This window comes from Sturnira hondurensis, unplaced genomic scaffold (genome assembly GCF_014824575.4).
Source record: "Sturnira hondurensis isolate 20B ecotype Veracruz unplaced genomic scaffold, ASM1482457v3 Scaffold0015056, whole genome shotgun sequence".
NCBI classification, from domain to species: domain Eukaryota; kingdom Metazoa; phylum Chordata; class Mammalia; order Chiroptera; family Phyllostomidae; genus Sturnira; species Sturnira hondurensis.
In genome coordinates this window covers 578,344-592,201 of record NW_028087687.1, presented here as the reverse complement: position 1 = coordinate 592,201, position 13,858 = coordinate 578,344, and the positions used below count along the sequence as shown (strand labels likewise).

At 36.6% G+C, this 13,858-nt stretch overlaps 1 protein-coding gene across 1 annotated transcript in view; it reads left to right on the top strand.

The window, feature by feature from the left end:
• SLC30A9 (solute carrier family 30 member 9) overlaps positions 1-12,942 on the top strand; it is a 78,077-nt gene extending 65,135 nt beyond the window's left edge. The window contains exons 17-18 of the mRNA XM_037064238.1: positions 1,997-2,110; positions 9,608-12,942. Of these exons, the coding sequence (XP_036920133.1) occupies positions 1,997-2,110; positions 9,608-9,652 (159 nt within the window). The 3' untranslated portion in view covers positions 9,653-12,942. The remainder of the gene's footprint in view (positions 1-1,996; positions 2,111-9,607) is intronic.
• Positions 12,943-13,858: the final 916 nt, after the last annotated feature.

Sequence of the window (13,858 nt, the reverse complement as noted above, 5' to 3'; positions counted from 1 at the left end):
GATCTTAAAAAAAAAAAAGGAGCCCTGGCTGGTGTAGCTCAGTGGATTGAGCGCGGGCCTGCAAACCAGAGGATCCCGGTTCGATTCCCAGTCAGGGCACATGCCTGGGTTGCAGGCCAGTTCCCAGCAGGGGACACACGAGAGGCAACCATACATTGATGTTTCTGTCCCTCTCTCCATCCCTTCCCCTCTAAAGATAAATAAATAAAATCTTTTTTTTTAAAGGAAGAGAGAAAAATAGTTGCAAAAATAGCTGAAGTCCTTGTTTTTCCTTGTAGGTCCCATCCTCCCTCTTTTATCCCTAGAACTAACAATTATTCTGAATTTAGTGTTTACATTTCTTTTTAGATTTTTATACTTCTCAATGTATTTTTATTAGCATAATATATAATAACATTTTAGATGATTAAAAAATTGATATAAATGATATTATACCATAGGACTGTCTCTACAATTTCCTTAATGGTGTGTTTCTTAGATTCTTCCGTGTTAATATATAGACCTTTAGTTAATTTATTTTAATTCCTTATATAATATCTTATCTTATGAATATCTCCAATTTATCCAGTCGCTAGTTAGTGGACATTTATATTGTTTCTGATATTAAGCTATTAGAAATAGTGCCGCAGTGTTATTTTCATACATGTTTCCTTGCTCACATGTGCAAGGATTTCTTTAGGGTAAGGTGTAGTTGGATTCAAAATAGTTGGGTCTTTGGGTGAACACATTTCAGCTTTTCTAGGTACTGGTGAATTTTCCTTCAAAGTGGATCCATTTAATTCCTACCATTAGTGTATCAAAATTTCTGTTGCTTCACATTCTTATTAGATTGTGTGGACAGAGTTTCGAAATGTTTGTCATGATAGGTGTGAAATGTTATCCTATATTCCCCTAGTAGTAGTAAGGTTAATAAACATTGAAATTATTGACCGTTGGGATTTCCTCTACTTGTTTCTTTGTTTAGTTCATTTCTACTATTATTGTACACATTCTATATTTAACATGTGTGATGATACTAATCCTTTCTCTGTTGTGTATATGCAAATGTCATTTCCTATTTTGTAATTTACCATTTCACTTTGTTTGACAAATTTAATGTGGTTTTGAATTTTAATGTCAATTTTGTGTTTTTCTATGTTTTGTAATCTTGCCTCAGTAATCCTTCCTTATCCCATTATTACAAACATTGTTTTTGTAAAAGTTTTATGCTGTGTTTTCTTTTTTTTTTATTCATTAATTTTTAGAGGGGTAGGGGAGGCGGGAGGGAGAGAAATATCAATGTATGGTTCCCTCTCATGTGTCCTCTGCTGGGAACTGGCCTGCAACCCAGGCATCTGCCCTCACTGGGAATCGAACCGTGGTTGTTTGGTTCACAGGCGTGTGCTCAATCCACTGAGCTACACCAGCCAGGGCTTATGGTGTGTTTTCTACCCTTAGGTTATTAATCCACTTAGAATTGTTTGTTTTGTTTAATGATCTGAGGTAGGGGTTTAATATTGTGTCCTTATAGAAAAATAATTGCCCTGACACTATTGAATAGTCTGTTCTTTTACCACTAACTTCTAGTGCTACCTTAATGTAGCATTTTACTCAGTTTTTTTCTTGAATTTAAGTTGTTTTTTTTTTTTAAGATTTTATTTATTTATTCTCAGAGACAGGAAGGGAGGGAGAAAGAGTGGGAGAGAAACATCGATGTGTGGTTACTTCTTCTGTGCCCCCCTACTGGGGACCTGGCTGAGAACCCAGGCACGTGCCCTGACTGGGAATCCATCCAGCTACTCTTTGGTTCACAGGACGGCACTTAAGCCACTGAGCCACACCAGCCAGGGCTTGAATCTAAGTTTTTCAGAAGCAGGTGGTTTATTACCTATGACTTGAAAGTTTTTTATTTTTCATTAAACTTAATGGTGCTACAGTTTTTAAAGGAAATCATCAATGTACTACTGTGATTTAAAAAGAATTTTATTTTGTTTTCCTACTATCATTTTCTTTATAGGAAATTCAAGAAGTGAAAACTCCTGAAGAACTAGAGACCTTTATGCTTAAACATGGAGAAAATATTATTGATACTTTAGGAGCTGAAGTAGACAGACTTGAGAAAGAACTAAAAGTAAGATATATTCATTATGATGTAACAATATCTATTTTTTGAGCACTTACTCTGCTAGACCCTGTGCTAATTGCATCACGTGTATATTCTCTCAGTAACCCATGATGTGTTGGTTGCTCTGGGTGAGAAAATGGTGGGTTAGAGAAGTTAGACGATTTATTCCAGAAAGTAGGGGAGTTGGGATTTGAACCTGTGTAGCTCAGTTCCAACTTCTGTCTTTTCTATCACTATTCTATACAACTTGCTTAGTATCTAAAATAGTAAAGCATTTTTGTTTGTTTTTAAATAAGAATTAGATGGTTTCTAGAGAGAGGTAAAAGGGAAATTTTAAACTTTTGAAAAGTTGGGGAAAAAATAGCATGTGACCGTAAACAAACACCTACATCCTGCTTTGTAGTCTGTCTGATGTTACTCTATATTTTCTGTTTGTTTTTCTTTAGTTGGAGGTCATTACAATCTGTTGGCTGTTTACTGAAATACTACTTGATCAGACTGTTTTAAAAAGCGCTCAGTGCTCTCAAATGATCATTTACTGACATTGGAATTCTGTTTGTTTGCAGTGAATAAAACTTGTAAACAACCTTTAACATGTATATCTTGTTGAAGGCAATGCATTTTCTTCAGTTGATGTTGACTGTACTTTAGTTCTTTAAGAAATTGAGGAAAAACAAAAACAGAAATGGAGGGTGAAACGTTTTTATTTCTGCTTACTCTTTTAGAATCTAGATAGCTGATCAGATTAATAGGAGTACTTCAAATAAGATGATTTTGTTAATGTTATAGTTCACAAGGTATGTCAGGCATTATTTCTGAAGTTTTTATATAAGCAGTTCTCAAATATTTTGGTGTTAGGACCCTTTAGATTCTTAACAATTACTGAAGACCCAAAGAGCTTTTATTTGATTTATAGTTATTTACCAAATCATACATTAAAACTGAAAAGTAAAAAATATTTTAAAACATAATAAATGTGCCCTGGCTGCTGTGGCTCGGTAGATTGAGCGTGGGTCTGTGAACCACGTGATCGCAGTTCGATTCCCAGTCAGGGCACATGCCTGGGTTGCAGGCCAGTTCCCAGCAGGGGAAGCATGAGAGGGAACCACACATTGATATTTCTCTCCCTCTCTCCTTCTCTTCCCCTCTAAAATAAATAAATAATTTTAAAAAGCTTAATAAATCTATTGTTACATGTTAATATAAATAACATTTTAACAAAAAAAACCTTTCAAAATGAAAAATAGTGAGAAGAGTGGTATTGTTTTATATTTTGGCAAAAATATAAGACAGCTAGATTTCCATATCTTATTCTGCATTCAGTCTGTTCCCATATATTGTTTTGGGTGAAGAATATGCAGAAAGGGAGCAGCCTTTGTAAGTAGTCCTAACGCCTGCCTTTTCAGGTGAGTGTGATATTCTCTCTTGATATGACACCAAAGCTTAGTTGCAATGTGGAATTTGAAACCGTATCAGTGAATTCATATGTTTGTGAAGTTAAGGGGCCCAGTCCACAGGACCGCCCTTGTTTCTAACGCAGCTGCAGAGGTCGAGGGGTTCCCGGGAGCACTGTCAGGTTAGATGATTCCCTAGGAATTTCAGAACTTACTAAGTGCTGTTAAACTCACAGTTATGGTTTATCACAATGAAAAGATAGAGATTGAAACTAGCCGAGGCAAGAGGTACGTAGGTCCGAGTTCAGCACGGAGCTTCCGTTGCCCTCTCCCCATAGAACCATGGACAGAATTTCTTTCCCAGCAACTGCGTTTGACAGTTTGCAGGGAATATTGCCATCAGGAAAGCTCTACTAAGCCTGGTGTCAAGAGATTGTGGTGGGCTTCATAGTTGACTGTCTAAGCAGCTGGCCTTGATATCTTCAGCTCCTCTGCAGGCAGAGCAGATAACTCTGCGGCCCAAGTGAACAAGGACGTCATTTTCAGGCAGGATGTCCTGAGGGCTTAGAGATCACCTCCCAGTAGCCTAGGACAACGGCCAGACCTGTCTTTGGGTATGATACTCTACTATATACTGTTGTATTAAAATCTGTTGGCCTATCTTTATCTCTGAATGGATACTTTACCATGCATGACTCTGTAGTATTATAAATTAGTCATTTGGAAAATAATTGGTTGACTGAATCTGTGCACAGCTTTCAAATGTTAAATTTTAAAGTAGAAGCTGTCAGGCTTACAGTGGATAGGGGCTTTCCAACATTCTGATTTTGACTCAAGAGCTTGCATTTTATCGCTAGCAACACATACTTTTAGTGGTTTTCTTTTAGGTAACAGGCTTATTTTATTTTTTTTAGCATTTCCCTGCCAAACATCCAAATTTGAGTCACCATAGTTTGTTAGTTATTCTTTTACATAAAAATGGTAATTTTAAAAAACCATCTGATTCAGGTCATAACTTTAAGCAGTCACAGAAGTGCTTTGCTTGTGACACCAGACTTCAGTATGAAGCAGAAGGGCTTTGTGCGTCCCATTTTGTCACATGATATGTTTAGAAGTGTACTCACGAGTTCGGGTTTAATAAATCGGTACTTTTTACTACTTCATGAAGGAAATTTTAAAGTGAAATTACCTTTTTTTAAAAAAATACTGGGCGTGTCTGGCAGTCAAGAAACAGAATGACTGCTGATATGGTTTGGTGCTGTTGCCTTGATTTTTGCAAAGGTGCCGGCAGTTTTATCTACCATTGCTGTTATGCCATCAGAGGAAATGTCAGCATAATAAAAACAAGGCAAATATCAGCTTAGGCAAAAGTATGAAAATAGTTTTGATCTTGCAGCTCCCCTGAAAAGGTCTAAATCTCCAGTGACCCCTAGAGCACACTTTTGAGAACCACTGTTCTGAATAAAATATGCAATGATTATTTTTGTGCAGGATGACATAAGAATGAATTAACTTTGCTTTTTCAGTTCTATCCTTATTTACCTATTACTCTTTAATAGAAACAATTAGTCAAGCCAGATTTAACAATAAATACAACGTTGATCATTCTAAAATACACCTATGATAACAGATAAGCTTGTTTCTTGCTAACTTGGTGTTTTAATTAGGAACTATGTAATCATTAACTGTTCGAACTGTCTCGTGTTTTTCAATTATGTAAGCCTTTCAAACCAGGAAGCCAAGTTGAACCCACATTTTCAGGTGGAAACATCTCTGACTAAGGTAATAAGGTATAGGTAATATTAAGTTAAAGACAGTTCTTCAAAGTTAAGACAGAAACTGAATGCATGAATATAATTCTTCTTTTTTCTCATGAAAACAAGATGATTTTCTTTGAAAACGGAAACTTTGTACAGTGGCATATTCCCTCCTTTTTAGTTTCTAAGCATGGTTGCCTTCTCAGTTTAAACTTTAGTATTCCTGATTTACTTTGGAAGGTCACCCTCGGTGAGAAAGTCTTGCAGCGCAATAGCGATCTCCGCTGAGTAGTTCCACCGACCCAAGTATTCGAGTGGGTGGTATTTTTAGCTTAAACTGTGTCGCTTGCTTCATGTAAAGATGTTCAAAATAATAGAAGCGAATTTATAAAGTCCCGTGTTATAAATGTGAAATATATCTTGTTCTTGTTTTGAAGCTCTTTGAACTGTTAACTTGAAAGATTTTTTTTTGTTCTACCTCTATATTTCGGTTTGTTGATTGACCCTTTTCTAAACTTCCATGAAGTTTTTTCTGTTTGGGAGGAAATAAGTCTGTTGGAAATGGGAAGATGCCATCGCATTTGCAGATTCGTAATAAGCAATGTTCCAGTTGGATACTCTGCCCTTTACTTTGTCTTTTGCTTCTCTAATTGCATTCTCCTATACCATTTTCTTACCGTGAGACTGCACCATTGCAAAGTAAATTACATAATTCGGTTTTTCTCTCCCCATAATAGGAGTGTTGGAATGAAATCTGTGGTGGAAAAAATGTTCCAATTAGCTCTGACCAGTGGGGCTCACTCAGTAGGTTGGGCATTTTCCCGCAAAGCGAAGGGTCACTGCTTTGATTTCTGATCAGGGCTAATGGCCTGGATTATAGGTTCAGTCCCCAGTCAGGGTGCATGTTTCTCTCTCACATCAATGTTTCTCTTCCTCCCTTTCTCCCTCCCTTCCTGTCTCTCAAATAAATAAATGGATGGATGGATGAATGAACAAATAAATTTAAAAATAAAATGTTCCAGTTTGCATTGAACAGTTGTACTTGGGACATAATAGATGAGTAAGTTTTTGTTGAATATGTGAATGAAAATTACAAGTTGAACACCAGTTAATGATTTTTAACTCTATTTGACAAATATTTATTCCATTTCTATTATGTACATGACAGCTTGTTAGGCATTAAACATTAAAATTTTAGGATGTTAATTCTATTTTTTATTCATTTATTCATTCAGCAAACCTTTATTTGTGTGTCTGCTTTATATTGAACACATTATATTTTAGAAATTTGATTAGTTTTCTCTCTGAAAACATTTTTTAAAGGAACAAAGTAAATTAACTTTTGATTTCTTTATCTTGAGATCAGATTTTTACTAGTACACATCTGTCACATAGTGCTTTTAGATGGAATAATTTCAAACTTTTCATGAACAGCTAAACTTTTTCAAGTTATATTGGGATGGGTAAGGGTTGAATGAACTAGGAAAATAAAATTCAGTTTCATTTCAGCTTGAGAAAGTCTTTTTTATTCCATATTGAATTAAAAGTTCTAGATGCAGAAATGGTTTAAGATAAAGAAAACGGCGAGGAGAAAAGTGTGCCCCATGTCTGGCAGTCCCTGGCCACTCTTACGTCAGCGTCCAAGAGGAAGCACTGCAGGTCCACCTAGCAACACGGGGTGCAGGGAAAGCCGGGGCACACTCAGTGCAGTGCTGGGCTGGGGCCCAGCTCGAGGTTTTGCGTTCAGGACTGAAGTCCTTCAAGGTGACTAATGTGCAAGTGTTCCTAGCATACTTTTTAAGCTAGGAATTACGGATCCTGACTGGTTATCAGAATCACTTAGAGAGGATCTCTTTGCTGATTTATTTGTCCTATTTTTATCAAATAATACACAAAGTTTGTAAAATCAAACAGGACCAGAAAGCTTATGAGTGTCACTTGCCTCACCCTTCTCAGTGCTTAATTCTATTTCTCAGAAATAATCATTTTTAATACATTTCACACTTTTTAAATATTTACTGCCGTATTTTTACTTAAAGTCTTATATTACTACTCCTGTTTTAACCTTGTGGAGGTCACAGCTGATGAGGGACACAAACACTTTTCTTAAATAGTGTTACATGTATCGGGTGCATAGGTTCAAGGTTATGACAAACTGCACATTTGTACATGACTGATGTTAAGCTATAACATTTAAGCCATTAGTTTGGTTATCACATGTTCTGTAATGGTGTGTGATATTTGAGAGTAAATTGTATCTGAGAGCTACAACGAACTCCAAAGTCAGTGTTGGTGTAGATTTTTTTTTGCAAACTTTGAAGTCAGCGTTGTATTTTTTTTCATTTGCCATTGAAAATGTCTGGAAAAATATGTCAATTCAGTAAAGAGATGTTGAAGAACTTTAGTGGCTGCTGCTTGAGTCGCTTATCAAAATATTTTTGCAAGTGTTGTGAAAAGTATTTATGCCTCAAGCATAGGAATAGTGTTTGCAGTGACTGTTACAAACATTTTACAAAGCCAACTATTGAAGATTCTGATTAATTAATATTAAGGGCATTTTTAGTTGTTTTTTTTAGCAATATCCATGTTTCTGTTATTTGAAAAGAAATTTTTATTCTTTGTTTTCATATTTCTTTGTTTAATAATTTCTAGATTGTAACTGAAAATAAAATCATGTATTTTCTTATACAAATATGATAAACGCAAATTTGCAGTGTTTTTAGAATTTTTTTTGCATTTTGGCACATGCTAGTAAAGAGTGTATCACAAGGATACATGCGACCTGTGCTGTAATTCTCTGACCGTGACCTCCGCAGGGTTAAACACCATTTTGTATCCGGCAGATGTAGATTTAGTTATTGTATACACCCTCCTCTGTCCTTCATTCTCACAATATCACATTACATTTTATTGCACTTCTGATTCCCACAAAATTGAGTTAGGAGTCTTTCCTCTGTGTACCCATGGCGGGGGTGGGAGGAGCCAAAGCCTGTGCTTTGCTCTGTAGTAGCAGACTCTTGTGATTGCCCGCGTGCTTAACTTGTATTCCTCACCAGACATAAGTTCATCAAAGACAAGGACTGTTTGTTTCCTGTTAATTGTTGTATACTTAAGTGCCTGGCACAAGAGAGGCATATAATAAAGATATTTTTGTTGTTATTGATGTGATGTTCCTAAGCTAGCATTTAAGATTTTTGACAACCTGGCTTCTGCCTGACTTTCCAATTCTCTGACCTTGCTCATGCTGTTTCTTCTGATATCTACCTGATACCTCCTGATACCATGCTGATGTCTACCAGGGGTGTCCAACCTGTGGCCCACGGGCCACATGGCTATGAATGTGGCCCAACACAAAATTATAAGTTTACTTAAAACATAATGAGATTTCTTTGTAATATGTGTCGCAATATATTTAATGTGTGGCCCAAGACAACTCTTTTTCCATTGTGGCCAGAGATGCTGAAAGGTTGGACACCCCTGAGTCTAGACCCTCTTCATCATTTTGAAAAAATACCGCATTCAAACCTCACTTAGTACATCCTCAGCGAAGTCTTTCCAGAACTCATGAGCGTACGTTAATAAGTCTCACACTTTTGTTCCTAGAGTTATGATTTAGTATATTGTGACAGGAGCTTGAGGTCTGCAATCTGCCCTGGTTCCATCACTTACTAGCTGTGTGACTTTGGACTAGGTTATTTCTTCAAACTGAAGTTTTCCCATCTGTAAAATGGAAATAATCAGGTTGCTATGAAAGATTTTAAAGTACATGCACATGAGGCCCTTAGCACAATAATTGACACAAGAGTAAGTGCTCATTAAATGTTAACAGTTACTATTATTAACTATAGTGCTTAAGCTCATGTATGGCTATTGCTACATTGGTCTCCCTGGCTAAACTGAGTTCCTCAGGGTCAGGAACAGTCTTACTTAATAGTCATAGCCCCACTTTCTGGCTAATGCCTGGCCCAAGACTATATGGATTATTATGAAAATAAATGAAGATCAATGTATTTTTTTGTTATTGTTTTAGAGATTTTCTTTTCACTGCAAATGAGCAGATTTTCAGTGCTTTGCAATGCTTGGCACATAATAGACTCTTAATCCATTACTGTATTAATGAACATATGAACAAACCCAGGTTGGTGTACTGTATCATTTATAGTATATTTGATTTATTAATCTATTGATTTTATTTTTTTCTTTGTTACATAATTTCTCTTGCTATTACACAACAGTGAAATAGTTTGACCAAATGTTTTCAACGGCTTTATTGATCAAAAGGAATAATAATAATTAAAAACCCCAGAAGATTGCTTTGCTACAAATAATGTGGTGGTGATTTTTCCTTCCAGAAACGAAACCCTGAGGTTCGACATGTTGATTTGGAGATATTATAGATTCGATGGAATGAATCACTTCGGAACAAGCCTTGGAAGCGAGTTTGTTGAGCCTTCTCTCCCACGCTGAAGGAGTTAGCGCCATTCAGAAGCCATTTTTAAAGATGAAGGAAATAGTTTATGTAAAGGGCAATTCAACAATCCACAGAACTAAAACTACTTCTTCTGAGAGACACGTCACACACGGAATCAGTTTGGAAATCATGTTTTTATGGTTTAGTAGGGAAACGTTTTCGTGAAATCGACAATAATTTCTCATTTGGGCCGGTCGGAGTAGGCTGTACCTTGCAATCATGTTTCCTTTCTTCGTGTTGGTGAAAATAAGCAGCAGCCATAGGATTTCGATTTTTTTATTTTGTTTCCATGGAAGATTTCACTCCATCCAAACCTGCTGGCTAATCTTGGTTTGTGGTTTTTAAATGGTCACTCCGTTTCAGTCCGTCTATCTTTGTAGAATGTGGAAATTATTTCTACATACCTTGTGATTTTGCCCTGAGCACTAAGAGAAGCAATCTCCTATCCTGGTTATCCATAAATGTTCATTCCAGAATTGGCTTAGTTACTGAATCAAAGGATGGCCTTCCAATATACTCTTTAAGGTCATCGTAGGTGCCATTTTGTAAATTTTCTTATCTTTTATTTGCTTTTTTTTCTTATTTGGTTTAATTTTTCTAATGGTAAAAGATATAAAATAACCCTGGTTCTTCTATGGGCCAGTGTGATGACTGGTTTTTTGTTTGGTTTGGGTTTTTTAACTGGCTTCAGGGCCATCATATGTATTTACTAGGACATAATGCGTTTGTAAGTATTTTGACACTCTGTAAAATGGACTAGAAATATTTATAATTTTATAGACAGGACAACATTTTATTTTTAATTTATTTAAAAAGAGGCACTACTTAATGTAAATCTGAACTGTGGGATATTTCTTGCTTTAAGCGAAAGAGTAAAGTAAATCTCTTACGCAGAAACTTGTGGCCATGATTTTGTATGATATCACAATCAGTATTGTGTCTGTAACATGAGTTTTTTGTAGTTACAAATGGGCATTTAGCATAATATAGGCCTACAGTATTGTGTAAGTAGCTTTCTAGCAATCATAAAGAATCAAGATCAGAAAACCAAAATTCAGAAATTGAAAATTTAGTGCAAAACTACACAGCTCTGTCTCCATTCATCAAAACAACTCATATGTACTTCAGATTGTTCGGGTGGCAGTGGGCACCATCCATGCAAGAGTGGTGGCCGAGTGATCTCTTTGCTGGATAAGGGAGTGCTTGGCATAAGGACCTGACTGCCTGTATGAGGTCGGTTTCTAAAGCTCCCTTAGAGTACAGTTTATGAATTACAGCAAATTGCAATACCGGAAACAGTTTTCAAGTTTTTGATTAAGAGGTTTTTTTGATCCAGAAATGTCATTTACTGGAAAATTGTGAAAATTTACATCATGGTACATTTTTCTTTACCATTACAAAGCATTTGCGTGCTGTACATTTTGAGTGAAATAACATTCCAGTTATATTTTTTAAGATACAAAATTATTTTATATGTATACATATACATACACAATTGGGTTCTCTGTTCTTATGGTTTTCCTACTATTTTCTGAAACTGTTTTTTACCCATTGTAATTCCCTCTACACTTCACGTCCCTCCTCCCCTCCCCTCCCCTTGCCCACCTGCCATTTGTTATTCCACGTCGCTGCGTATGGGAAGGTACCAAATTATATCCAACCCCCTCCTGGTAAAATTACTCTGAAAATTTTCACATTGCCAGACAAGAATAATTTATCTCATTTTAGAAAATCTAAAGTTGATGTGCAGAAGTTATTCCAAGTGGTAGATTTTTTAGGACTCTCTAAAGGAAGCCGATTCCTGATATTTCTAAGTCTTCTAATCTGATTTGATGGAGGTCAGACCTATTCTTAAATAATAGTTGAAGGCTTAGGTTTCTGTCTTATTTTCAGTGCAGAACAGCACTGGTATTTTACGGTGTGTTTAAGCAAAATTCGATACGAAGAAGTACAGCATATCAAGCAATTTGAATACTTTTATGGAATCAGGAAGTGTATGCCATCTCTGGACCTTTTTTCTTTTTAAACTAGTCAAATTTGAATTTGAAAACCAAGGAATTTGGACTTTTTAAAATAAGATAATATCTTGTTTGAGGTTCTTGTTTTTTTTTTCAAATTAATAGTTCTTTAAGTCTTGCCTGGATCCATATAATTTGAATATTTAGACATATAAGTGTCAGTATTTTCAAGGAAAATAGCTTCTGTACTAGAATACTTGCAAAAATAACATTGGGCAGAGAAGAGGGCCGTCAAGGGCCTATGACCCCTCTTTGTACTGAGCTGAAATCTGGGAGCCTTGGGGGGTGGGGTTCACTCATGCTCAGCTTTGTCTGAGACTGGGTCTCTCATCAGGCCCCACACTAGAGCAGGGCGGCACATTGTCTACACCATGGCGGAGGGAGGGAGGGAGGGAGGGTAAGTGATGGAGACCTATTTTTAAGTGGGCCATGTTGGTGGCCAACACTACCCAGTTCCAAAGAGGAGGATTCCTGAACATGTAAAGGAAACTGAACTAGGATCAGATTGGAAATTCCCCCCGCCCCAAAAGTTAATGTCTTCATATGTCACCCCACAGACACAGCAAACAACCCAGAATAACAAAATGGCATAAGACTTGAATTTGGGGCATATTATTTTAGTGCAACCTTAATTATCCTATACAAGTTATAGATGATAATGCTTTTTGCTAGATTGTAGCATCTACAGGAAATGGCTTAAGTCTTAAATCTGATAACTTTTTTAGGTGGAATGCTGGGAGCTATATAAAATTGCATAAGCATTTGGAATTTATACTGTCTCATATTTCTCAAGCTTTGGCATTTTAAAAAAATGTGATGACCCCCAATGTGCCAAATTGTCACAAGTCAGTGAAGCAAAGAATTGAAGGTAAAATGTTGATTCAAAGATTGTATCTCCGAAATCCCTTATTCCTGTGTCTAAACTGGAACTTTGGAAGGTGTTTATGTAGAAAATTGGTCTTGCAGCCTTTATATTTACATTTAAGTGTACTAGCATTCCTAGACTTGGTTTTATGGAAAAAGAAAAATTTTGTCTCTGTTACATTGTATGTCAGTTGTCCAGTTTCGATGGCAGATAAGATGGTCCGGGTCCCTCAGGATGCTTTTTTCCTTAATAAATGTCTTATGTAAGTAAGAGCAGTTCACTATTAGTTTGGGATTTTTTCCCCTTCACAAATAAATGGTTTTTACACATAAATCCTTCTTTATCTCATCTGTTAAGAACTAAACTCTAATTGATACATTTTACCTTAAAAATCATGCCTGTGATCATGCCTATGTTTTTGAACAGAACTTATTACTCATTGAGTATGCTTGTTAGTTTGTAAGTTCCTGGTTTTACAAAAGCAGTATGCAACAACTCAGTCAGGCTGTAACCAGTTTTCAGTGTACAGAGAGCTATTATTAACATGCTGTTCGGATGTCATGTGTTTGCTGCAGCACGAGTCTAAAAAGGTACGTCTGTTAGTGGTAGGTACTATATTCCATTTTGATAAACTACAGCAGAATTGTGTCTTTAAGGGCTTGTAGAGGTTTAAAACAGATTTTAAAGTAAAAGTGCACCTGTTCATATTATAATAGCTATCAACAGGATAATCTGAGCTACGTGTACCAGCTACCATTTTACATGTGTAAACCTACCTAGTCCTTGTATGAGCCAGTGAAGTGTGGGTTATTACAGTTTTGCAGATGAGGAAACGGGGCACGCTAGGTATGCAGCCTGTCCCAGGGGGCTCGGCTGTTTAGGAGCTGGGTCAGTCTAGGTCTCCAAGTCACTCTCCTGAGCAGAAGAGTCCAAGCGAAGTAACGCTATATAGAAAGTGGAAACAAAATACTCACTTTGTTATAAAATAAGCAAATGAATTAATTTTCAGTCGGCAGAACGACTAGCCAGGTTTAAGTTGGACCACTTGCCTGCTTGAGATGGACATGTCAGGATGGGATTGGTGGGACGTTGATGTGTCATGGAGGGCAAGGAATTGTCTGTTACTCTGGGGATTTGTTTTCAAGCATTACTTATAGGCCACCTTATAGACATATCCAGAAGATAATATTTAGTTCAACTACCAGTCATTGATTTGAACCATATAGGAAAGAAGTTTAGGACAGGTGTG